At 38.5% G+C, this 27,164-nt stretch overlaps 3 protein-coding genes across 8 annotated transcripts in view; 2 read left to right on the top strand and 1 right to left on the bottom strand.

The window, feature by feature from the left end:
- The first annotated feature begins 244 nt into the window (after positions 1-244).
- Positions 245-17,674, top strand: LOC114463187 (leucine-rich repeat neuronal protein 1-like). The gene is made up of 2 exons (XM_028446540.1): positions 245-487; positions 14,749-17,674. Exon 2 carries the CDS (start codon positions 14,931-14,933, stop codon positions 17,076-17,078), a length of 2,148 nt encoding a protein of 715 aa, XP_028302341.1. The 5' UTR covers positions 245-487; positions 14,749-14,930; the 3' UTR covers positions 17,079-17,674.
- A 924-nt stretch (positions 17,675-18,598) lies between these two features.
- On the bottom strand, positions 18,599-25,682 carry sumf1 (sulfatase modifying factor 1). The gene is made up of 9 exons (XM_028446565.1): positions 24,634-25,682; positions 22,112-22,285; positions 21,835-21,909; positions 21,259-21,341; positions 21,032-21,154; positions 20,518-20,632; positions 20,180-20,293; positions 20,023-20,082; positions 18,599-19,230 (listed from the first exon to the last, which is right to left on the bottom strand). Exons 1-9 carry the CDS (start codon positions 24,883-24,885, stop codon positions 19,129-19,131), a joined length of 1,098 nt encoding a protein of 365 aa, XP_028302366.1. The 5' UTR covers positions 24,886-25,682; the 3' UTR covers positions 18,599-19,128.
- Positions 25,157-27,164, top strand: part of LOC114463175 (inositol 1,4,5-trisphosphate receptor type 1) — a 115,290-nt gene continuing 113,282 nt past the window's right edge. For 4 of the 6 annotated variants that reach the window (XM_028446504.1, XM_028446506.1, XM_028446507.1 and 1 more), the window contains exon 1: positions 25,157-25,411. The gene's annotated coding sequence lies outside the window, so the exon portion shown is untranslated. The remainder of the gene's footprint in view (positions 25,412-27,164) is intronic. The other 2 variants (XM_028446509.1, XM_028446508.1) reach the window with 1 other exon arrangement.

The following is a 27,164-nucleotide window of genomic DNA, read 5'->3' as shown; positions in this document are numbered from 1 at the left end:
AGATGAAACTACAATGGTAGACATTATGTGTCTATCGAATAAATAATAATAATAATAATAATAATAATAATAATAATAATAATAATAATAATAATAATAATAATATATAAATATATCCTTTAAAATCAGTCTGGTATGTTCAGAAAACACGTATTGAATGATGATGGCACACGCACACGCACACACACACACACACACACACCAGCAGGAGGGTGGGGGGTTAGGGGGTCTTGGTTGGTTCCCATGCTGGTGATGACAGAGCTCGTGCTGGGGTTACAGTCCGGGTAACCTGCACATGGCAGCTGCGCACAAACCTCACGGAGCTGAAACACCTTCCAGCCCCTGGAGTTCCTGCTCAGATCTGCGCTTTGCTCTCTTGCAATCCGATTACTTCTGTTCCGAAACAGCGCCGTGCGCGAGCATCATCCTGGATACAGGAGTCTGCAGCATCCCTGCGTGCACGGAGTATTCAGCGCTGTTTGTCCAGGTAAGATGACAGTTTATTTATTTATTTATTTATTTATTTATTTTACACCTCTCAGTCCTCGAACTGAATCTTTGTTGGTTTTCTCTCACCTGCGCTGATCGGCACCAATACAATGAAACAATACGAGCTGTAAAAATCACTGCCTTACCAGTACCACCAGTGAAAGGAATGGATATCATCAACATTCTGTTTATCGGTGCGTGCATGCGATTTATGTGCAATATGTGCACACACAAATATTCTTTAACCCAGATATGCAAGGACAAAGCCCTGCGGCCATCGCCTGGCTACAGTGTAGCTCTTTATAACTACTGTGTATAAAGCTTTTTCATTTATGAACAAAAGATTATTATGATCTAGTGATGACGTGAGAAAAAGAAACTACAGTCTAATGCAGTTATGTTAGACATGTTAGAGAGCACAGTTGTGGCTTGTGCTGTGACAGTGTAATAGAATACAATAGTCATACAAAGGTGGTTAATGCCAAATATAAGAAATGTATTTGAGGCCTAAGGTCCCATTGAATGCAGTTAACTTTGACATTTCTGTAACTAAAACTCCAAATTCATTATTTATAAGATGAATATCAATTTTATTTCAAATGAAAAATAATTGATTCATCATCATTCACCTTTAGTCAAACTTTTTATATATATCGTATATATTTTTTTTTATTTATTTATTTTTTTTTTGTGTGTTTGTAACTGTTACTACAGTGTCCCCATCGGAAGTATGTATTCCCATAGTGGGAGCTTAAGTAGAGTTGTCAATTATGGGTAAACGAGTATGTGTTTGAAGGTTGGATGTACAGTACAAAGAGGTGTGCATACTCTGTTGTGCTATAAAGGGCTATATTTACGGGTGCAAAGTAAAATTGCGTGTGCAATTTCCCTGGTGTAATTCTATGGGACATGCGCATGATAAATTGATAAGTAAAGTTTGCACCAATGTTCGCTGGACTTAAACAAATTGATAATAAATGTCATACCCTGTCTTTAGACCCTCCTTTGGCAAGGAAAAACTCAAAAACCCCAGAGGGAAAGTTAGTTACAAACATATCATGTACATTCAAGATGACGTGGTGAAAATATCAGCGTTTATAATGCTGCGTTCGTGGAGAAATGTGCATGTTTCACTGTTTTCTTTGAGCACAGCCGCTGCCATTGCCCGGCAATAACTTCCAGGAAACTATTTGAGTCTATTTCGAACTTCCATTGTTGCAACTCTCTCTCTCTCTAAATGGCTTTGTGTGCGTGCGGAATGTACATCCAAAGTGCGCATTAGGTTATAAACACGTGGCGAAAATATCAGTGTTTATAATACCGTGTTCATGGAGAATTGTGCATGTTTACACGGACTTTGTGGGCAGCTAGAGAATATCCGAATGCCCCTCCCCCTCTCATGTCCGGTCTAACCCGCATTCAAAATAAAACTAAAATGAATTAATTTGCAACATCAAATAAGTCCAAAATAATGGATGCACACCAAGGGGCTATGCGCAAGCTGTTCAAAAAGTTTCAGGTCGTTCAGACACTGCTTCAGGGAGATATGCACTCGACACACACACCCGCAGACAGACATCCCTTGATTTATAGATAGATAGATTAGTGGTCATTGCCCAGTTTGTGCTCCCTAAACCAAAAGGAAGTTAACCGTCCCTGTCCAATGGTTTCCAAAACATCAAGTGGGTGCCTTAGGCCAGTGCAGCAGGCAGCTCTCAGCTCCTCCAAACACAAGGAAAGTGTCTGAGACTTAAGACAAAGAGGACAGACACATGAGTCAGTCATGGGAAGCTGTATAATCAGGGTCACCTTTGTCAAATGGGCTGTGTGAGTTCAGATGCAGCAACGCATGCAGGGAACCACTAAAGTTGGTGTACACACTGTTACAAAGTGATTTTACTAGAATATGGATATCTTGCAAAGATCACACTCTTGTTCTTTTTCTAAATCTTGGTGTCGTGGAAACGACTTTCACTTGAGAACAATAGCAGATAGTGGACACAGATGTCATTTGGTGATAGAAGACATGAGGGAGTGGGGTACCTTCCCCCAGTCTTGGTCATCACAATGCTCTGTGACGTATCTACTCAGCTGTGGGGTGTGAGAAAATACCCAAACAAAGGCCTGTCGTGGTATGTAAGTGTGTGTGTGTGTGTGTGTGTGTGTGTGTGTGTGTGTGTTTGGGTAAGGAGCCATTGTCTATCCCAGTCCCAACTCTGCAGCATGTGCTCGTGTTAGGGTTCCCACAACAGTGAAGGGTAGACACCAAAACAACTGTGATTTCCATTGCAGATCAGTTTAACTTTGGTTCACTAAATTCACTGATAAAGAAAATACCCAGACTTTGAGGCAAAAGTGACAAAAAATACAAAAGAACATCGACAAATCAACAGTATTCCAATGCAATTGGCATTGACAGGAACTTATTGATCCACCAGCTAATTTAATCTGTAACTGCATTGAGCTGCGGACCTGTAAGATGACTTTTGTCTTCCTGAGGTCGATGAGGTTATTTGTCTTTACTCTAGACACGTGTCCCACTTTAACCCATTTAAAATGTGAATATAGAAGTGAACTTATGTGTGGTTGGAGGAGCAGTTGCCCCTATATTCCCTTAACAGAACGATGGTGTGAAATTAAATGTAACATTTCTTTATCATTTTCAGCCACTTTGAAAGTAAAATAACAACGTACAGACATTTATGACATGTTTCCTTTCCACGGTGGTTAACGGATTTTTACTGAAAAAATAACAGCAATGTTTCATTGTGGTACAAAATTCTCTCAGTTTCCTGCAACAGTATAAAGTCGACTTAAGTTTTCACTGTTAAACAAATTACTTTGTACATCAAATAAAAGTATATATCCCATTAAATAATGATTTGGGCAGAGTTTACTATATACTAATAAAAACAATAATAAAAACAGAACAAACAACAAAAACAGTGTAAATATTTTTTTGCTGACAAGGACAGTTTTATGTTTTCATTATTTAATCTAATCTTAATAAATAGTTCCCATTGTCCCATCCTAACACGTGAGATGTCATTAAAAAAGCTAGGGTTTCTGAGTACACTATAGGTTAAAGCAGGTTAAAAAAACAATAACAACAATTACAATGACTGTGTGTTGAATTATTGTTTTCTATCTAAGTGCTGTATAGATTAAGAGTTGATCTTTCTAAAGGGAGATGCAGGGAGGAGACTGATGGGGGAAGAAAAAAGCAGACCCAACCACAGAAAAATAATGTTTTGATCCATCTTAGTTCCACTGGGAAATAAAGCTACCATATGGATTAGCAGCAATTGAATTACAGACGATTTGCGATGCTGCGACTTTGAAACTATGGTGGAGGCTGAACAAATTTCATATGCAGCAGATTATATTTTCAACTTTGTGCCATCCATTGCATTTTTACTTGAGCCTCCTAGTTTCATTCCTCGTGTACAGCCTAGTCAATGCGTTCTCCCCAGTTTTATTTCAACATTCCCTCTGAACCAGACTGGATATGCATCTTTCTCCTGCTCGGCTGCACCTCTGCTATCAGCAGCTGCACCAAAGTCCTCTGTGGTGTGAAGGGAGGCGCTGGCATACTAATGGAGCAGGAACAGGACGTGTCTCTAAGGCAGGCCAATGCATTGGAGACAACATCAGGCAGCTGCATTCAGCTCTCCAACTACACATTAAAACTTGATCACAAATATTTGCTGTGGGCAGGGTTGGGGTCAATTACATTTTTCAGTGACAATTACATTTTCAATTATCCATGTTCAATTATGATGACAGTGACCAGGATTTTTTCCTATTACAATTAAGTTTCAGTTGTTTTTTATCCTCAAAGTCAATTACAGTTACATTTACAATTAATCACAATTACTGATCCTTGAATAAATAATAATAAAAAATAACCTTCCTCTTGTGTTCGCTCAATGTTAGCATCTCTTATGATAACGGGCCCTAAATCAGCTGTAAAATACTCTAGAAACAAATATCTATCATCTAATTTCTTTCCTATCTATTGGTTTCCTTCTTAGGCTTCCTAATCAATGAAAATATAGGTTTTAATATTTTTGGTGTGGGTGTCTGAGCCTTTTTTGTGTCAGTATACCCCTCAATTAAATTTTTTTAAATGATCAGATGTGGGAAAGCTTGATATGAAACACACTTGAATAATTGTTAGCTAAATACAGAATGTGTAGATTCGAGAACCGTACATAGAACTGGAACATGGTGCATAGTTGACAATTTTTATAGAATGTTCATGGCAATAACAATTACAAAGTGAATTATCTAAATTCAATTACAATTTCATTAAGATGACGACAGCAACAGATTCTTAAAATTACAATTACAAATTAATAATTGACCCCAACCCTGGCTGTGGGTCTTTAGAAGTTAGCATAAACCTGCAGCTTTGGCATTTTAATGAAATGCATAGGCTACGGGTCAGAAACAAGTGCTCTTTAAAGACACAGTTTCTCGTACTAGTAATAGTTCTCATTGGCAAGAATGATTAACTTGACTGAAGGAAGAAATAGTATCTTCTCAGTCATGAAGCAGGAATTGTCTGAGTCCTATCTGTCACCATGGTAACAGCATGTATGCGAGCCTATTGTGTTGCTGCTGATTCATTAACAGTGCATACACTTTATCCCCAGTGAAATGCACTAAAGCTCTATACATGCTAAAGTGTTGCATCCTGTGTAAAAAAACACATGCTGCGAGGTTCCCCCTGATGATTAAATGAATTATCTTAAGAAATATTCATTTCATCTCATCTTTCAGACAGTGGGAAGGCGAAAGGACTTAATTAACTAGAGAGGAACCATATATATATATATATAGAATTCAAATATTCATCTATGTAAAGAAAACGGCACTGGTTAAATGTCTGACATTTAAATATCAATATCTCAAGAAAAAAAGGCCTGCTTCCTAATAACACAAGTTTCTCTTCCACTGATTCTGTTTTCCCTCTCACTATGCTTGTTTATGAAGCCTTAGCTTAAAGCATTAGTTCAAATGGTTAAGTTGTTTAGCTTTGGATGTTAGTGTTCACACGAGTGCAGAAAAGCACTGACTTCACCTTTGCGTGTGTTTGTCCATATCTGAATGTGAAAGCAGCCCAAGTGATCTTCTGTGGATGCATATCTATAGCATAATTCCATTTGAAAAGATTGCTCATTTTGTAACTTAATTAAAACGATACAGTAAATTACATTTAAGTTTTAATTTTCAAAACATGGACCAACAAATAGGTACTAAAATTCAATTTGATATGGACAATTTGACAAATAAAATGCAGTTGCAGAAAGGCTAATGCATTGAAGATTGTAGCTGCATTATTTGACTCATAACTCAAATTGGTAATAAATAATCAAAATTGCATTTTTATTTTCTTCCTCAACACTGCTTATTTTGTGACGCAACGAAAGAAAGCAAAGAAGTTATTGCATTCATGCCCCACCCCCTGTGCAAAGTGTAACATAATACAATTTGACTTCGCAATCCCAAACGGTGCCGCAGAGTGACGTCAGTGGCCAGTCTTCTTCGGGGTTCTTCGATGTTTGGTGCATGTAACCAAACATGGCACTCCTTGATGCTATTGTGCAATCCTTGGTAGAATTCTATATCTATACTGTATATTAATATAATTGGTATATGCGTCAGGACCAACGCCATCTACGTGACGCAGAGGTTGGTCAACTGTACTTCTGCGTCGAGGGAACGCATCGCTTTGCGATCGGCCGCCAGGGGGTTGTGTGTGTGTGTGGTTACAGAGGACTGAGAGGAGCATTAAAAAGCCCTTTTTTATCTTCCGGTCCAGCATCTTAAAATGTAATATATTTCTGAATTATTATTTACATACTGTACCTAACTGTGTGTATTGTTGGACACAAACATCAAAACAACGATTTTGAAATATGCGCTTTATTGTTCAATATAAACATATGCAACATGTACATTAGGTATAAAAGTGTATCGAGTGCAGTCACCCCGGGGGCGAGGGGCCCTCAACCCCACCGGAGAGCAGAGAGAGAGCAGCGAAGTAACCTGGCCAACGGTCCCGGGAAGCAGCGAGAAGGGAGCGGAGCAGAGGTGTAAAACTCGCTTTAAACATAACATCATGTGTGCTTTTCTGGCAGCCTCAGCAGAATGTCAGTCATTGTTTACTGTTAATAAAACACACACACACTGTAGGTACAGAGACGAGGCAGTTGTGGTGATAGAAACAGTAAAAACACACACCTTTTGTCTGTGATTGACTCCGTTTGGCGGTGCTTCACGTGTGCTGCAGTCATGAAAGGAAATAATAAAACTCTGGCACTTGGTTCTCTCTTTGACTCAATCCACTGTGTAACAACTCTCGTATCGCTCTGCAAAAAGTTGAAACATGGCGGTGTTGACTGGAAAAAGCAGTGACTGGGGCTGAATCTTCTAAGGCTGCTAAGTTGTTAGATGTGCAAAATAAATAAATAGAAATCATCCCCCGATGGTGGTTTGCAAGCTGTAGAATAATTTATTTTGACAGTCCATGAACCACTGGTGGTGGTCTTTTAGAACCTTCTGGTGGTCTGTAGGTTGACATGTCAAACCTCCTGTAACAAATGCATGTAAGTGAGTCATGTGAGATGAACCAGATTAAAAATGGGTCGGAAATGTCTTTGTAAAACTTGAGCCAAGTCCTCAAAAGGAGGCCCACTGCTCCTTTATGAGGTTTTCTAGCCCTTTGTTGGTCTAAAAATAAGTGCAACTAATTCAGCGATGACACCAAATAAAAGGTTTGGCTTCACGCATGGTGCAAACAAATCTATGACAAAGTGGAAGACAAACTGCAGTAAGATCATCTATGTTAAACCACTAAACCATAACAATAATGATCTTGTTGTCAAGGCACATGTGAGTGGGTGGAAGTATTTTGTCAACAAATGATCAGGACAAAAAGATTCTGATGTATGACCAAAGGTTTTTTGATGCTTGTGATTGGGACAATTTTGAACGGTTGGGACGATGCCTGAAATACACAATGCATGGCAGTTTGTCACCTCTACTTGTTATTAAATATAGAGCATGTGTAAAAGTGAAGAGCAACTATTTTTTTCTTAATTTTTAAATTTTTAAATTTCTACATTGTACTTTCCCTGCATGCCCCTGTGTTCCCATACCTGTAAGCTGCTGGAACTGTGAATTTCTCTTGGAGATGAATAAAGTATCTATCTATCTATCTATCTATCTATCTATGTGCTTGGCTGGTAAATGTGTGTCTGCGTGTTTGAATTAGTAAGTGAGATAAGGATGGGGGAGGGGGGATGCATGTGCATATTCTGTGTTTGTACAGCGAGGTGCTGTGATGGTAAGCAAGAATTTATAATTACACTCCCTGGGCTGTGCTTGTTGTGAGAAAACATATTAGCCACGCACTTTAGGGTCACTGTTATTGGGACGCACACACTGCGCACCTGAATTTAATGGGAGCATCACTGAGAACAAAAGTCTATTTTCCTCATTTTTCCATTTTAGTTTGATACTCAATAGTATAACACAGTGTTGCTCAAATGAGGGTACGTGTACCCCTAGGGGTACGCGATGGCACTACAGGGGGTAGAGAGAGAGAGAGAGAGAGCGAGAGAGAGGAAAATTAACAAATAAATTGTCAGTCTTGGTCCCACCTCAGGCATGAGATGACCAGAAATGATAAAAACTACGGATGCACCGAAATGAAAATTTGAGGCCGAAGCCGAATAAAATATAAATGCTTGGCCGAATACCGAATATCGAATGCGGTTGTTAAGTTTTTCACAATTTTTTTAAATAGTGCATAAATAGCCGCGAAGAATACATTTTAAAGAAAGTAAAGGTTTATTGAATATCATGACATTTTTTTAAAATATTCCAGTAGCCTTTGCTTTTCAAAAATTATTATTATTAGCCCTTCAAATAAAACAAAACATCCATTCAAAAAAAAAACTAACAAAAATAACTTTATAATGGTTTTGCTAGAGTGATATACATCACTTTAGCCACATTCAGAGGGACAAAGTTGAAAAAGTTCTGTTTCCTCCCTCCCTTGTTATTCCACATTTTGTAAAAAGTCAGCTTTAAACGGGACAGTTGGATTTTGCCCACCTTGGCAGGTGACGTCAACTAACACGCCTCCTAGAATGTGAGCTCCTCCCTCTCCAACTATCTAACAGCTAAAACAACACTGCTGTTTAATATAGAATATATATTATACTTTATTGCCATATATGTAAATGCAAACTGCACTACTGGACGCCCAAACTGCACTACTTTTTCTGCTGCCGATCGTGTTGGGAGTCACTGCTTGGAGCTACGGAGCCATTGTTTACACACATCAGCTTTTAGCACTCCGTGCTAATGCTACACCAGTCAATGCAGCAAGACCCGGTGTAGTGTAAGGAGGAAACGATGGGGATGATCGCGGATTCGTGGCTCACAGTGCTAACAAAGGACTCGGTTGTGGAATTTAACGGCTTCCAACCTTTATGCGGTGACGAACGATGGAGAGCGGTAAGCAGAAAGGAGAGAGTATGCTGTGTTTGTGTGTGGAAAGGAGGAGCTACTGCTGCTCTGCTCCTGCAGCAACGCGCAGACACTTTTCCGACTTAAAATCATTGCACGTTGTTTAATTGCGTCACACGCTACTATTCGGCCACTAAACCGAAGGCCGAATGTTGCTTTTTTTGCAATATTCGGCCGAATATATTCGGTGGCTAAATATTCGGTACATCCCTAATAAAAACTGAAGAAATCAATCTATTCAGGAGCCACTCAGTGTTTTTTAACCTTGCGGTCGAGACCCCATGTGGGGTTGCCTGGAGTTTAAAAGGAGTCGCCTGAAATTTCTGAAAAATGAAAATAGATTTTTAAAATTTTCAAATTTGTATTTATTAGGAAAGGAATTGATAATAGTACAAATTTGTTGCATCACCAGCCCTTCCTGAAGTAGGGTATGATCAGCTTTATCAAGATGATATGTGAAGGTAATATGTAATAAAAGAGGGCAGTGCTACACCTGATTAAAGGGAGAAGAATAGGTAAATAGGTTGAAGGGAGGATAAAATAAGGAAGAGCACACCTGCTCAGCAAAGCCTCCAATGAGGTCACCATGTACTGTGAAAGTGAGGAAGGTGGAACGAATGCAGACCCCTGCGGTGCTGCCAGGCTTCCACAAACTGAGAACCAGGTGTCTGAGTTTTATGACCTCAGCATGAAAGCAATATTTCCTCCGCTTGTCTCTGTGGATGTCATACGACAGCATGGGACACAGTGAGCGATAGCAAACAGAAGGCTAATACATCACACAGTAAATCTTCTTTTAACAAGGCATGGTGTATTTATAGGCACATACTCACATTCGCCAATAGATGATTGGATACAGTGATACAACCCTGTTGATCATTGATGATTGTGACAACCAGCTTTAATAGGAGCCAAGAATCACCTGGAAAAAAGAATAAATGAAGGCAACCATCTTTTCCATCTCTGTTCAACTTCCGACAGACGTTTAGTTTTTTATCTGCCTACTAGTATTAGAAACATTGAGGACAAACTAATTGTGAATAATTTCAGAATATGAAATGAAATATCTTTGGACAAACTGGGTGTAAATATTAGGGATGTAATTATTCACTCAACTCCCGATACAATTCGATTCACGATACTGGGTTCACGATACGATTCTCTCACGATTTATTTTACAAAATGGGACTGTAGAAAAATGATGACTGAAAAATAGTCCTTTATTTTTTGGGGGAAAAAATACTATAAAAAACTATACTGTTTTCCTTTTATTTTTCATTGTCAAAAGAATCAATTGATAAACTATTCAAAACAATGCAATTTAACTAAAAATAAATCTTGAATTAAATAAATAAAGGAATAATACAAATGAAGAAGAAGCCTATTAATTTAAATTCTGGTTCTGTAGTAAACAATGCAAAACTGCATAATAGTTCTTTTTAAAAGTGCAACTGAAAATGTATTTTGTGCCTTAACAATTGGACAGTCATTTCACTGTATTTACGTCAGATATTTGTTTGATCCAGCAGAGGGCGCTGGTAACCCGGTGGTCGGTTGGCATGCAGATATCTTTCAGTGAAGATGCTATACTAGCAGACAGAGCTAATAGAAAATTGTGACTTTTACAGATATTCACGTAATATTACAGATATTTTTTCGGTGCTAAAGGGGTAAGGAATCATTTATTAACATGTTTAAAAGTACAAGGCGGCCAGAAAGAAAGTATTGACAAATTCCGCCCGCCGCCAACACCTCTGGATAGCGTCTTCTGCTGGTTAAAAAAAGTACTGCGATTCAATTTTCACAGTATCGATTTTTAAATGCCTTACGATTAATCGTTGCATCCCTAATAAATATACAGTTTCACATTATTTATTATTGTTTCAAGGCAAAGTCTTTAAAAAAAATACTGAATTATGAAATCAGTTCAGGCAAAAATATTAAGGTTTAATTTCTACTATTTAAATTTTTTAATATCATGTGTTTAATTACCATATTCATTAGACTGGATCCCCATCATGCTTCACAATCTATATATGGTCATTCTCCAAGTCCTGACTTGGAAGCGTGAGAGATTTGTCCAGAAAAGGCAAAGAGACTTCTTTTTTAAACCATAACACTCTACATAATATGCCTTATCGTTATTTAGCTGTGGTCATTTTTAGTGCTGTCAAGAGATTAAAAAAATTTTGCGAATAATTAAGGCAGTGGATATCCGTACGATTGCTGTATCAATATACCAACATTCTATCCGTATGCAGCGCCCGTATTTGGCCAGTTTAGGTCTTGAGGTCGTGTGACTCAGACTAAACCTAACCCTAACCCTAAAAATTGTTGCGATATTGGGTTATAACCTAACCCTAATCCTAACCCTAACCCAAAGACGCTATGTACGTGTGCTTCGGTAACCATACGAATAGACACTTTCATTAATTAATCATGCTCTGTAATTACTTAATTAATTAATTAATTAATCTATTTTTCAATCGCACGTAAAAATTGCTGAGAAACGCCCTCTACTTGAGGTATTTTCATTTAAATTAAATTATTGTGGCAGATCAAAACATGGTGTATAACAAAGTGGCTTTATTAAGTCATTTATTGTTTGTTTTTAACATACTTGTAACAGATGCAGGCGTAGTTATTTACATTCCGCTGTATTTGAGACTAGTCGCAAGGGCTGCCTGTCGTATTGATGTGTACGTTTGTCAATCTCCAAATAATATAAAATATAAGTGAAATACAACGTCATATGTAGTGCTATAAGTTAGCACATCATATGCAGTAAGAACACTTTTCTAACACCGAACTTGTTGCTTTCAGATAATAATATTTATCCTGTGAGTTTGTTCATTTATCAGTCACGGCGTGCTTGCAGCATGTAGCAGTTAGCACTGTCTGAGTGTCCACGTTAGCTGTCCGCGCTAGCCACTACATTGACATGGTAGCGAAGGCTTCTAACCTCAGGTGTTAAGGCAAACTCTTTCTTGCACAATTTGTACATAACTGGGCTTTTGTTTTCCATCCGGTGTTTTTAAAAGCCAAAATTAACGCAAACGAAGCTGAGCGGATCGGCAGTCTCCCGTCTTGTATTGTAGCCTGTGCATCAGTATTATGGGTATACCGGAAACCTTTGAATGAGAAAGGTTCCGTGCTGTTTGGAGTGCTGAAAAAAGAGATTATTTTTTTAGCGCGTTATTTTTTCCTTAATTATTTAATCGCAATTAACGCATTAAAGTCATGTTACTGGTGGGAAAGCAATCCTAATCTATTTTTATCTTCATAGTGATGTCTCCAGTGTTGCTGACAAGCCAAACTCACCCAGCTTCCCTTTATTGCTTTACTGATTAACACACATGCACACAAACATAGACACACTAATAAAACCTGCACAAACTGTGCTCAGGCTTCAATGAGTGTTAGTCATGCATTTAGCTCACACTGCACATTTTGTTCTTGATAAAAAAAAAACCTTAAGTCTGTCGTCTTTCTTTAAATCACTGTGTAAACCTTTACGCAAACAGAACATCAACACTATCATTTGGTATAGACACAAACATTTGGCACCTTACCTAAAAACATAAAAGCTCAAATTGATCCGACTGCAGATTAAAACGAAGACTGAACCATATTCTGAGGACATACAGTATCACACTGGTATGTTTTAAATGAACAACCAAAACAATGACAACAAAGAGACTTGTGATTCTGATTTGTTGTGGCTTCTGATAGTGGATGTTATGTATTACAGTTTTTGAATTAGTTACAGAACATAGAAAGTACCCTCGAGTAAAGATTAAGGAAGGCTTGACAAGGAATTTACCTTTTTAACATAGTTTTAAAACTGCACCTAATTTGTCTTCTTATTCATGTCATAGGTGTGATCTATCTAGCTATTTCTTGTCTATAGTTAATTTAGATTTAGTTTTTAATTGTTTTCATTGTAAGTGTTGAGCTGGCACGACTGAATAGTTGATTTAGCCCTGGTTTGTGTTTGGTCTTAGCCTTGACTTGGCTTAATTTGCCAGACTTTCTGGGTTCAAATCCCGGTCACGCCCCCTCCAGTCCTCGAGGGCTGGATTCCTGAGACTTTTAAATGTCTACCTGCTCCAACACACCTGGTTGAAACCCAAAGTGTTGTCATCAAACTCTGCAAAAGCATTCGAGGACTGGAGTTGCCCACCCCTGGGCTAGGTAAATGAACTGTCAGGTGATGTGTTTTGATTAGCGAAATTGGGATTCACTTCCTTATGCTGAGAAGGTGAATCAAAGCCTGGCCTCTGGCACATAAACAAATTATGTTAATAAACACATAAATGACTGGTTCTAGAGCTGTGTGCTGTCACACAGAGAGCAGGTCTCTAAGTTGTGTGTGTTACAGCAGTGTTACGCCCTTGCTGCAAACTCTGATCTATGTGCTGGAGGTGGTATGATACTAATATAATGACAGGGAAGCATAGAATATAAAATATTAGTTCTCACGTTCCGAGCATTACATGGTCAGGCCCCTAAATATATCTCGGACTTGTTGTGCCCCTACTCATCAGGGCGATGCCTTCGGTCTTCAGGTCAGGGTCTCCTAAAGACCCCAAAAACTAAATTTAAAACCAGAGGAGACCTGGCGTTCCAGGCTGTAGCTCCCAGACTCTGGAATAACCTGCACTAGTCTCTCAGGGAGCTCAACTGTGTGGACACTTTTAAAAAACTGCTGAAGACTACACTTTACAGGAAAGCTTTTAGTTTAACTGGATTCTAATTTTTATTCGTCCTTTAATGTTGCTGTTCTTATGATATTTATGCACTCTTGTTTTATTATTCTACTGTGTTGCACTTGTAATTTTACCACAACTCTGTACTACAAAAAGCGCTTTATAAATAAACTACTTACTTACTTACTTACTTACTAATCCTTCTGAAATCCATCCAAACTTTGACACAGCATCACTAAAGCTAAAAACAGAATATTTTATACACAGGTCTGTCATCCATCATTAGTGAAGAGTGATTAACAGTGAAGTGCACTCACTCCAAATGTATTAAGCCTGTTGTGTAATGGGCTCAATGCTAGAGCTGTGAGCTGAGCCTCACCCTGTCATATGAGCAGATAACTGATATGTGATCATCTGCATGTAAATAGACTTGATTTATAACAGGCTGTAATTACTATTGAAGTAGTCACAAAACGCTTTACAATTATCTGCACATTCACCCATTTACACTCCCGTTCGAACACCATTGGGAAAGGCTGGCATGCATGTTGCTATAGTCTACTATTGGGAGCAACGTAGGGTTCAGTGTCTACCCAAGGAAACTTTGACTCAGGTGTATCATGGGATCAAACCCCTAACATTTTAATCAGAAGATGACATTTGCTATCCTGCTTATTTCTGTATTCAGGTAGGACATCCACATTTAAGTTTTCCAACTAACTAAATAAAAAGCTCCTTTACATGTTTGGTCTTGTACATTTCCTCCCTCAAAACTTTGTTTCTCAATGAAACTCATCTTGTTAAAATCAGGGCTGTGTGTCACTGTAATACAAAGGTCACTCAGAGTATTGGACTGATAGAATCTGCCCTGCTGGACATATCAAACCTTTTCTTTAAATATTTGAAAAAGTTGACATTGCTGCCTTCTATATTTTTGTCCTTGGATCAGTTTTTCAAGGTACTGTAGTTGCTAACTTACTAATAACCTTGCTCTTTTTATTTTCAGGTGAAGGTGGAGTTTTCACTGGGTGTCTATTGGAACTGCCTGAGCCAAATACTCTTATCTTGAGCTAAACAGTCTTGTGGAACCACAGCAGCTCGTCAAAACTGAAGGAGGCTAATGCTTAAGGAACAATTCCCAATAAATTGACACTTATCTAATTCTTTTGTTGGCAGAGAGCTATCAAAATGGCCCACAGCTACAATCTCTGGCCTCCCCTATTCTGGCTATGCTTGGGACTAGTTCTTACTTTTCCAGCACCAGTTCACAGCAAACAGTGTCCTCGTTTATGTGTGTGTGAGATACGCCCCTGGTTCACACCCCAATCAACGTACAAGGAAGCAATTACAGTGGACTGCAACGACTTGCGGCTGACTCAGATACCTACCAACTTGTCAATAGATACCCAGGTGTTGCTGCTTCAAAGTAACGCTATTTCCCACACCAATGGCGAGTTGGAGGCGCTGTCCAACCTGACAGAGCTGGATTTGTCCCAGAACAACTTCAGCACCATTGAGGCTGTAGGTCTCAAAAAGATGAATCATTTGACCACATTGCATCTTGAGGAGAACCAAATCAGTCAGCTGCCGGATCACTGCCTAGGGAACCTCTCCAACCTCCAGGAGCTCTACATCAACCACAACAAGATAAGCTCCATTTCCCCTCAAGCATTTGCAGGGTTGCACAGTTTGCTGCGCCTACACCTGAACTCCAATAAGCTCAATGTCATAGACAGCCGCTGGTTTGAAGAAACACCCAACCTTGAGATCCTTATGATTGGGGAAAACCCAGTAATTGGCCTGCTTGACATGAACTTTAAGCCCCTTAGTAGGCTGAGGAGTCTCGTACTGGCTGGAATGGATCTCACTGATGTCCCAGGAAATGCTTTTGTTGGTTTGGATAGTCTGGAAAGCATTTCCTTCTATGACAATAAACTGGTCAGAATTCCTCAACATGCTCTTCAGAGAGTTCTCAATTTGAAGTTTTTAGATTTAAACAAAAATCCAGTTAAAAAAATTCAAGAGGGAGACTTTAGCAATATGCTACGACTGAAGGAATTGGGCATCAACAATATGATGGAGTTGGTGTCTATAGATCGATATGCCCTTGACAACCTGCCAGAACTGACTAAACTGGAGGTCACTAACAATCCTAAACTGTCCTTCATCCACAGGCTGGCATTTCGAGACATGCCTTCCCTCGAGAGTCTGATGCTCAACAATAATGCCCTTACTGCTCTTTACCAGCACTCCGTAGAAGTCTTGCCTAATTTGCGAGAGATAAGTCTTCACAGCAACCCACTGCGCTGTGACTGTGTCATCCAGTGGATGAGTTCCAACAGGACCACAGTGCGTTTCATGGAGCCGTTAGCCATGCTCTGCTTCTCACCTACTGAGCTCAGAGGCCAGCGGGTAAGAGAGCTTAAGTTACTTGGCTCCACAGAACAGTGTCTCCCTCTTATTTCCCATGACACATTTCCTAGCCATCTGAACATGGAGCTTGGGACAAGTGTCAGCCTGGATTGTCGAGCAATGGCTCAACCAGAACCTGAAATCTACTGGGTGACTCCTCTTGGGAACAAAATCACGACGGACACATTGTCAGAACGATACCACCTTAGCAGTGAGGGGACCCTGCAATTGTCTCATGTGCAGGTTGAAGATTCTGGTCATTACACATGTGTGGCCCAAAACACAGAGGGTGCAGACACAAGGGTCACCTCCATCCGTATAAATGGGACCCTTCGAGACACTGAGCAGGTTATGAAAATCTACGTCAAGCAGACGGAATCCCACTCCATCCTGGTTTCCTGGAAGGTCAATTCAAACGTCATGTCCTCCAACCTTAAGTGGGCCTCAGCAACCATGAAGATTGACAACCCACACATCACCTACACCGCACGCGTCCCAGTAGATATACACGAGTACAACCTCACTCACCTTCAGCCGGCCACCGAGTATGAGGTGTGCCTCACAGTCTCCAACATACACCTGCAGATGCACAAGTCTTGCGTTAATGTGACCACACGCAGCACCAGCTTTGCCCTGGACTTGTCAGACCAGCACCCAAGTGTGGCAGTGATGGTCGTCATGTCGACCATACTAGCGTTCCTCAGTTTGGCCACTGTGGGGCTCTACATGGCTCGCAGATGGAGGAGACAAAACTACCACCACTCCCTGAAGAAGTACATGCTAAAGACTTCCTCCATCCCACTGAACGAGCTCTATCCTCCACTTATAAACCTCTGGGAGGCTGAGGGTGACAAGGACAAAGACGGCAGCACAGAGGGGAAACCCTCTTCAGTCGACACCACACGTAGTTATTACATGTGGTAAGGATTCATTAAGAGGCCTGAGTGGCTCACCTGTAGCACAAAAAAACACATACTTTTGCCATTTTGGTGCAAAATGTAAATAAAGTTGCAAATGTTTTTGTATTCTAAGCTTTGCGAATAAGAGGCAGAGTGACCAAGAGCAGGATTTTTAATTAGTATAGCGTATCGCCTTTGTTTGATTCCATCTCTTGCCTAGGACCTTCTGAGCTCTTTATCACTGGTGCATTTTAGGCTCACATCTCTTTGGGTTCATTATTCAGCTGAGGGCCCCATGCTCTAATGCAGCATTAGTATAATCAGTGTTTATTTCTTTGTTTTGTAAAACAGGTTGTCTGTTACGCTCTGATAGATAAAGGAGTTTGTATGAACTTCAATGAAAAGCTGACTGAAAGGTTTAGACTTGGTAAACCGGTAACTGACGTTAGCAATTGTGAAGTATTGTTGTATCAACTATAACTTTGATTTATACTGTGACAGAATAGGCTTTTAGTTTGTTGATGAATGTGATGTTAACTGCTGGTAATGCAAAATGTTTGAACCTTTTTCTTGTATGTTAAGTTGCACTAGATACTTTGAGGTTTTCCTTCCTTTGCTAACATGGGCTACACTTTTATGCCTTTGGCTTAGTTGATCATTTTCTTATTCACTATGTATCCTAAAGAAGAAAAATCAAATAAAATGTAAATCCTTTTTTTCCAAGACGTGTTTCATTCATTTTCTCAATAATTGTTTAATGCATTGCTCACACTGCCAGATATAGGTCAAGGATGTTCAAATTTGGTCCCGAATGGCTGCAATCCTGGAGGATTTAAATGGACTGGAGCTGAAAAACTAGGATTTTAAGCCTCCATGACTGGTTTTGGACAGATCTGCTTTAGTTCAATATTCTGAACAAAGCTTTAGCTGCCTGATACTTGGATAAATGTTGCCCTCTGGTGAATGCTACATGATACAACAAATACACGCACCATCTTTACATTTTTGATGCATAGATTAATTGCATATAATATATATATATGTTTAGTTTATTTAATGTATCTATTAATTTAACATTAAAATATATCAATCAGCAGCACAGTGGTATAGTGGTTAACATGTCTGCCTCACAGTTTGACCTGTGATGGACTGGTGTCCTGTGCAGGGTGTATTTCTGCCTAAAGGAACTGGAGATAGGCATCAGCAGACCATGCAAGCCTAAACAGGAATAAGTGGGTTGTAAGACAAAGTTACTGTTGTATTACAAATCAATTTTCTTTAATTGTACTTTTTTTTTTTTTCAAATGTCATATCAAAAAAGGCTTGGCAATTAAAAGAATACACCATAGTTGCCTTTACAATGCAACACAAAACATGAAATCATTGTGTGCAATACTATATGTAATATAATGGTCTCTCTGGCTCAATGTAATAATAAAGTAGATTTTGTATATACTTATTTATTAAGTATAGACACAAGTGTATATATCCTCTAATAATGCTGACTGCCCTAATGGTGTCACAATAAAGAACAGGCAGTTGAAAAAAGTGTCAAATACTAATTTATTTCATCCAACAAAGAGTTTCTTGTCATTTAACCAAAAACAGAGAAACCAAATACAATGTTGACAAAATAGAAAATAAAGGAAAGGTAGTGCTAGCCAGTAATATAGCTCATTAACACTAAACACTACCAAATAATATTATACAACAGCACAAAAACTTATTTCATACTCATTCCACATTGAAAAACTGTATTATTGTACTATAATATAATAATGGAAATAACCACCTTAAAGACAAAGAAGGTTCAACATGTCATTTTACAAAATAACACCTAGTTTCACCTAAAACCATATAAAAATAACTTTAAAAATATATAAAAACAGATTCCACTTTATACAGAATAAAAATGCACATCAGCTTTGTTCAGAAAACTATCCCTCAATATTTAGTCAGGTGATAGTTCACCCGTCAAACTTTAACAAGACTTTAATAGATGAACTTTCCCTTTAACACAGCGGTTAGTGAGCAGCTTTATAAAGACTATCTACGCTGAACAACGAGAGGTCAGGTCATCTTTGTTCCTGAGAAACGCAGCGAAACCCGAGGTTCGATGCTGAGCTGTCGGGTGTATTCTGGCTCCGAGCCGCACATCGGTACCTGTAACAGTAGGACTGCAAGAAGGACACAATGGACAAGTATTAAGTTAGTACAGCAAAGAAAAAAATGGGTATAAATATAAATAAACACTTCTCTCTAAAGGTTTTTTTTTTAATTATATGTAAGGGTGGTTTATAAATGCCACACCATTTTTTCAGCACCAAATGTTCTCCTGAACACCTTTGTATACATAAGAGACCTCACATCAGCTCACAAACATGTGACTGTCATAAGCATAATGACCAATAGGAGAGGAAAAAGGGTTGGTGCGTTTTAATCTGTGTGTTTCTGTTGTTGGCTTGTGTTTTTCCTTTACTAGTTATTTGTGTTTTTATTCTGTGTGTTGATGGAGTTATTTTATGTCTGTTGTTTAGTGGGTTTTTGGAATTTATTTGTGCGGTTTTAATGTATTGTGAGTTTTTCTGTCATTTTGTGCATTTCTGTTGCGCTTTTGGGTATTTTTAGTCACTTGGTGTGTTTTATTTATTTCAGACAGTATATAGTTTTGTTATTTTGTTTTCATAAATAATTTTAAGATAAATTAAAAAAATACATTATTAGTTATTTTGTGTGTATTTTTAATTATCTTTTTTAAGTATTTGTTTTGCACACACTCAGACTGAGGGCTGTATGTGGGCCGCGGGCCACCAGTTGAACAGACTGATATGAGGGCTATCAGAGAGCGGCCACATAGGATGACAGGACAAGCAAAATTAAGCACCATGAAGACAAACAAATATTTCCCACGTGCCACGTGATCAGACTGTCTATAGGTGACATTACATTTGAAGAGGTCCTTTAAATACCTTATGGCACATGTAAGAGCCTCCCTTCTTCACTTTGTCTGTGCCCGACAGCGGCCCTTTCTAAAAGAAACGTGCAGAATATACTCAGACAAACAAAACCTCATGTTATGGCATTACCAATGTAATGACGCTTTAAATTACAACAACGTGTCATTACCGGGTTATGTTGCTGCTCTGTTGTATGATATACAGTCCACCAGTCAGAGGTCCACTCCCACACATTCCCCACCATGTCATACAGACCAAAACCATTGGCCGGGAACGACCTCACCTGGACACATATTCAGATTAGGAATGAATGGCAGTGAAACATCATTACATGCACACCTTTCCTTTCCTGTATCTGATAAAAATGTTTAGTCATCGTCTCACATTTTGGGTTCTTGGTCAACAATAATATGAAAAAGTATTAGTGCTGGGCAACAATAACAATTTGTAATGTTTATAAATGATTTTTTTGTGATTAACTCACACAAAATCATCCATCCATCTTACCGGTGATGTTTGGATGAATCCATCCTCGGCTGAGTTGTGTGTGGGGAAATCTCCCTGCCACAAGTTGGCATAGTGTTGTTCTTTTGGCTTTAACTTGTTTCCCCACGGGTAGAGTCTACACGCAGGCGCGCACACACACACACACACGCACGCACACAGGTTGATAAAAGCTACTCTTACACATCCTTTTAGGGGAGTAACAGGTCTCACACTTTAGGGCAGAAATGAGCAGCTTTTGTGACAGCGTGGGCCACAAAAATATGATTGTCTGAACCGAGGGCGACATTATCATCCTCAACATTCATGTCAGCGTTGAGAATAAAGTTAATAAGGTATTAATACATTTTTGTTGTCGTTTTATCCATTTGTCTTTCATTTTTGTGGATTTTTTCTGTTGTTTTGTATCTTTTTGGTGTCATTTTGTGCGTTTGTGTAATTTGGGAGTATTTTGTGTATTATGTAACCCTGTGGAGTGCACATGGTTGTGCTGGGTACATGTATGGAGGTGTTATACCTGTCTTTAAGCCCTCCCCTGCAGGCGAGCTCCCACTCTGCCTCTGTGGGAAGCCTCTTGTTGACCCAGGTACAGAAGGCAACGGCATCCGCCCAGGAGACATGTAAGACAGGATGATCCATCCTGAAAAATTACATAAAAGTTGCTGCCTGAGAGTGGAATTTGTTCATGATTGCTACTTTAAAAAAACAATTATTTAAAGAACATTCTCAAAATGTTCCACTTACCTCTCTGTAATGTTTGAGTCTGGACCCTCAGGGTGTCTCCAGCTTGCACCTTTGACTGGCAGCCACCAGGGGGCAGCAGCCACCTAATGACAACAATATGAATGGGTTTATCTTTATATAAAGCAGCACTGACATGCATATGTGCAGGAAACTGTTGATCTATTTGAAATTTCACTGAAAATAAGATACTTTATCCTATATATCTAAGTGCAGCTTTAGAGAGAGTTTGGGTTTTCTTGGAAACTCAAAAAAACTGAAAGTTGTTTTCTTAAAATAAAAATAAAAAATCCCACTTGGTAAACATGATAAAATGCAGTAAAACTAGAGAATATTCATGATTACTAATGGAAATGTAGTTTTAATATTTATTCAAATATACTGTATATATCATAATATACATATTTATGATAATAATGATGACAGTGATTAATAATATTGATTAAGATAAGCACAAATGTGTTTCTTCAACAAAAAACATGTGGAGAAATGAATCAATCCAAATGCATATATCATAGCAGATAATACTGCGTACTGGTGTAGATCTAATGAAAGTGAGGTGTTAAATAATAGACTTACTGCTTGAGTGATTTCGTTTTTCACTGCTTCGCTCAAACTTCCTTCAAACACAAAGGAATCTCCAAATGTCTCTGCCTTAATCCAGAAACAGAGAGATCACATGAAACACTATTGATTAGGTCTAACTCTGAGCAGCTGTTAAATATAAAATAGTCCTGCACATTTGCCTAAAACACCCACTGCAAACACAACTCATAGTAGGTGGTTGTGGAAAATCCTGTGATCTGACAAAATGGTGGTTCCAGTGGTTCTGATGGTTATAGAAATGGTCTGGTACCTCTGTGCGGTATCCTGTTGCATTGACGAACCCCTCAAACTGTTGGTTTGTGACTTCCTGGACGTCCATATAGAAAGAGTCCACGTGCACCAGCCTTTGGGGTCCCTCACCGTCTGCAGGAATCCCAGGGTCATCTGTTCCAAAGAGGAACTCTCCTCCAGGGATATGCACCATCTGCAAACAGGGAATACAGTAGACGAGTAATACCCAATCACCAGGTGTGCTGTGAACATTACATTATTAGATCCAACCTTCTTTACAAGTTTGTGTAGACCAAGAACTAAAAAGGTCTGGTTTTATTTCATCCCAGTTAGGGCTGGGTGATATAGACTAAAATTCACATTTTAATATTTTTTTCTCAAAATGGTGATACACAATATAAATGTCAATCTTTCAATCAAATGAAGTCTGCCCAGAAAGACAATTCTGGGTTAAATTTGCTGATGCAAAATGCCACACAGGCTAAAATAACATCACAGTGTTTTAAGAATGATAAAAAAAAATAAAATAAAATAACGTGCGTTTATCACAAACATGGGCAACTAGTGACACCCAAAAGTAAATGCACAAAATGACAGCAAAAAATACACGAAATGAAAAAAAAACCACAAATTAACAGAGAAGTACACAAAATAACAACACAGATACTTAATAGGACAACAAAATACACAAAAAGAAAAAAAAAAATGACAGACAACAAAAATACCTAAAACAATAAAAAATACACAAAGAAAACCTAGAAAAACACAGAGAAATGACATAAAAGAACCACAAAAATACACAAAAAGAGGAAAAAATGCACAATGGGACCACAGAAATACAAAAAAGAACAAAAACAAACAAAAGAACAACAAAAGACACAAAAGGTGATTAAATACACAATGGGACGACAACAATCCAAGAACACACATACCAAAAAATACACTAAACGACTCAGAAAGACATCCAAAATAAGTGGAAAAATACACAAAAGAATAACAAAAATACATAGGACAGCAAAATACACAGAAGTTAAAAAAATTACACAACAGCTGCACAATATGTGCCACTTTAGGCTTTATCTCCTCTAAGGGACAGCACGTGTGAGTGAGCTCTTTAATGTGGCTTGTTCAGATGAAGGTCTGGGTTAGGACACACTCAGGGATCATCTTTTCATGCTGTTCTGGGAAGTAACGAAAGCAGCGACGCCTAAAATGAGTATTTTATTACAAAATAGGCGATGAAAAAACAAAACATATCAATATAGGCAATAATGTCATTTTTTATATCGCCAAAATAGAAAACTGGATATATCGCCCAGCCCTAATCCCACTGCTGCTCATCAGTTTGATCTGCTTGCTTTAGATCGTCGTCCCTGACTGTTATTCAGAGCCAATAATGGAATGTTGCTGAGGGTTTTTCCAGCACACTGCTGTGTTTTAAAGGGACTCAAAGCACCAGGAGGAGAGGTACACCTTCAACAATGACTGCAAAGCCTCAACTCAATCATTGCAGCTTTTTCAGACACACAGTAGAATATTAATCACAGGATGAGCAGAAAGTTAGATATTAGTGGGGGGGGGGGGGTCAACTGTAATGGCTAAATAAAAAAAGGACAAAGTTGAACCATAGGTGTAAAAATAACAGGTTTTCTTCTAATACGGAGCAGTTTGATATGAAGTCGGCCACACATTTCAGATGGATAACATTATTGTGGCCTAGTTTGCACTTCCACAGATAATGGATATAAACAGTTGGTAAGACTCTGACAACATCTAAGCAATAGCTGACAGATATCAGTTCCCTCCTCTTCCATCTGTTTTTCTTCTGTAATTTAGGGCAATTTTGTGGTAAAGTTAGTGAGAATTTGCAGATTTTTCCACCCAAGTTTTATGCTTTCTTAAGATAAAAAAAAAATTGTATTTATTGTCAGGGGTGTCCCGATCCGATATTGATATCAGATATTGGTGCAATATCAGCCAAAAAACGAATATCGGATTAATCGAACTGCATTTAAAATCTCCGATATAATATATATTGTTTTTTTGGATACATTTTTTCAATATCTTCTATTTTATCTTTTAATCTATTTTATTCAGTCATAGAATATTCTTATTCTAAAAGGTTAGTTAGTAATCGAGCCTTTTCTAACATTCCACACTACAACATAAGTAATAAAAGTATGTATGATTAGTGTTGATATCGTATCGGATTGATATCGATATTGGCCAATACTCAAGGTAAAAGTTGTATCGGGACATCCCTATTTATTGTATTTTAGAACATCATTGTATGCTCAAATAAAAATACGTTGGATGAATACCACCTGCTGGTGAAGCTAAAAGTAATAATATTTAAAAAAATATTTTATTTGGCTTCCTTTTGAACAAAAAAACTAACATGAAAACACTGCACTTGTTAAGAAGTTAGGAACCAGATAACGGAAAACAGAAGATGTTTCCTGTCTTTACTCAGTAAAACGATCCACAGAAAATGCGTCCACGACCCACTTATGGGTGCCTACCCAGGTGTTGAGAACCCACCTGACTCTGTGTGCCCTGCTGGGCTTCAGTCGTCCTCTCATTCGTGTGTTTGGAGTATTTTCCTGCTCGTTTTGCTCCATCCTCTTCCTCTTTCACCTCCGCAGCTCCAGCGGCTCTCTTCAGCTGGTCACAGCCGCAGCTCGATGCTTCTCCCGGGATGAGCTCCTGTGTGTCGGCCCCACTGGAGCTCTGAGCACCCCCCACCTTACTGACAAACCCACACACCACAAACAACACTGTGCAACACAACATTTCTACACACACTGCACGTGAACACTAACAACACACTGTGTTTACGCTCCTACTTCCGCAAAGTCACGTGGTCAGTCAGCTGGGTAGGGGTGGTTAACTCTTTCCTATCTGAGCCTAAAAACGCAATAATTAGGATATTATTGGCTTCGTTTGTCCGAATTTTGAACAAAGTGGATTAAAATGTCTAACTTGCTATTTTCTTCTTCTTCTTCAGCTTGTGATGATTTTTGTTCACTTTTGGTTGTAAACAGGCCAGTTTTTTCTCCTCTGGTCAGATAACAGTTCACACTTTAGTCTGGGAGTGTGTGGAGCTTCACTGACAGACATCAACACTTAGAGAAACGGAGGTGGCAGAAAGCCAGGCTGCTCCTCAGCCTCACACACCGACACACGGCACAGCAGAGCAGCAGCAGAGCAGCAGAGGGTTGGATGAAGGTTGGATCACAGCAGCCGAGCAGGCATGGTGGTGTCTCTGCTCTGCTGACCGACTGGGAGCTGGACATCTGAGCGTTTTCCCACCGCCGAGGTAAACTTTTGCCTTCATGCTCTTAAAGTGACTCAGTTCTCCTTAAATGGTGAGAAAAAACGGTCAAACCGTTCGGACACAATGTGAGACCAGTGTAATGGAGAAAGATCAGTGTCATAGACACAGGCTGGAGATGTTTTCTCAAGTTGTTGGACAAAACATCTCGATGATGAGTGAGTTTGTTGTGTAATCGTCGTCCATCTCTGTGCGCATTTTACGCATTTTACGCAGTTAATCACGGCACATGTTGGTAATTTTACTGACCTGTCTGTCTGTCTGTCTGTCTGTCTGTCTGTGTGTCTGACCTTATGGTGAGAGCAACACATGCATCAGGGAAGTAGTTTTGTACTGGAGATGAACTGTTGCAGTCATCCAACAGGCACTAAAAGGAAGTTACAAATGTAAATGTAAGTTTAAAAAACTAATAATAGGACTTAGACAGAAATGTATGGCCCCCCAAAAAAGGAGCTGTTTAAACTTGAAATTGGTTAATTATTTAGAAAATGTTGAAGTGCTCTTAATATTGAGATGAAATGATTGGAAGGAAGAAAATATCCACAACATCTTCTATAATCACTGATAACATCCATACAGGAAGTTGATCCATCAAAAATAATTTAGATGACATTTATTAATTTAAGCAAAACCAAACTGAAAGAGAACTAAGGTTGAACAAGGTGAGCAAACCTTTACTTACTTGTTGATGTTGTTTGTGTTTTTATTGTTATTTTTTTAAAATTTTTTTTTTTTTTGTAATTTCGAATTTATGACCAAGGCCCATGTGTGTATTAGAGGTGTCCCGAATCAATATCGGATATCGGTCCGATATCAGCCTGAAAACAAATATCGGATAAATTTTTTTTTATTCAATTGTCGAATACTGTAGATATTATGTTGAATATTTAAATGTATGTAACCAATTGGTTAATAATAAATGGGTCAGTTTATCTCCTACTATTGTTGACTATTGTTCTCTGTTTGAGAAACATCAGTTGATCAAGCCTTTTCTAACACCACACTACAAAATAAGTAACAAAAGTATGTATGAAAATGAAAAAGTTGTATCAGGACATCCCTAGTGTGTTTATATCTTATTTTTTGTTATGCTGTTTTATTTTTTTAAATTTTTTTTATTTATCTGCTGCTGAAACTGTGCAAATGTCCCCTTGTGGGACCAATAAAGGTTATCTTTATCTTTTTAATCTTTATTTTATATTGAAAAAAGGTACTGTTAAAAGGTCCCTAACCACTGGGTTGTGGACCGTTACTGGTCCATAGACTATTTGATCTGGGGCAGCAAATAAAGAACAACATTTTTTTTAAATCATACCGTCCAGATGTTTTATTACAAATTAAAATGAATAAAATTCTGCTGTAACGTTCATCACTCCTCCACTCAGTGTATAGTTATTAAGGAAATCAGGACTACGTTTACTTGAGTTGTTTTTGTTGTTCATCAGGACTTTTACTTTATTACAATGAAAATATGAATATGTCTATTAGAATCACTGTGTGTACTGTATGATAAAGTACATATCCAATGCTTTTGAAATATGCTGAGGTCGGCATATCACAATTGTTATTGCACTAAACTTGAACTAATACAGGAATTTCCCATGTTATGTACATATTTTCATCTCTTTATTTTTAAGTGACAATAACAATTGGTTGGAAAATATTCAGAAATATCACAGTAACTGATGAATGTTGTATTGACTGTTATTTATTTTATTCATGTGTTTTTCATGGAGAA

Source organism: Gouania willdenowi, chromosome 5 (assembly GCF_900634775.1).
Source record: "Gouania willdenowi chromosome 5, fGouWil2.1, whole genome shotgun sequence".
Taxonomy (NCBI): Eukaryota; Metazoa; Chordata; class Actinopteri; order Blenniiformes; family Gobiesocidae; genus Gouania; species Gouania willdenowi.
The sequence above is the reverse complement of the archived record's forward strand: the minus strand, read 5'-3'. Positions and strand labels throughout refer to the sequence as shown.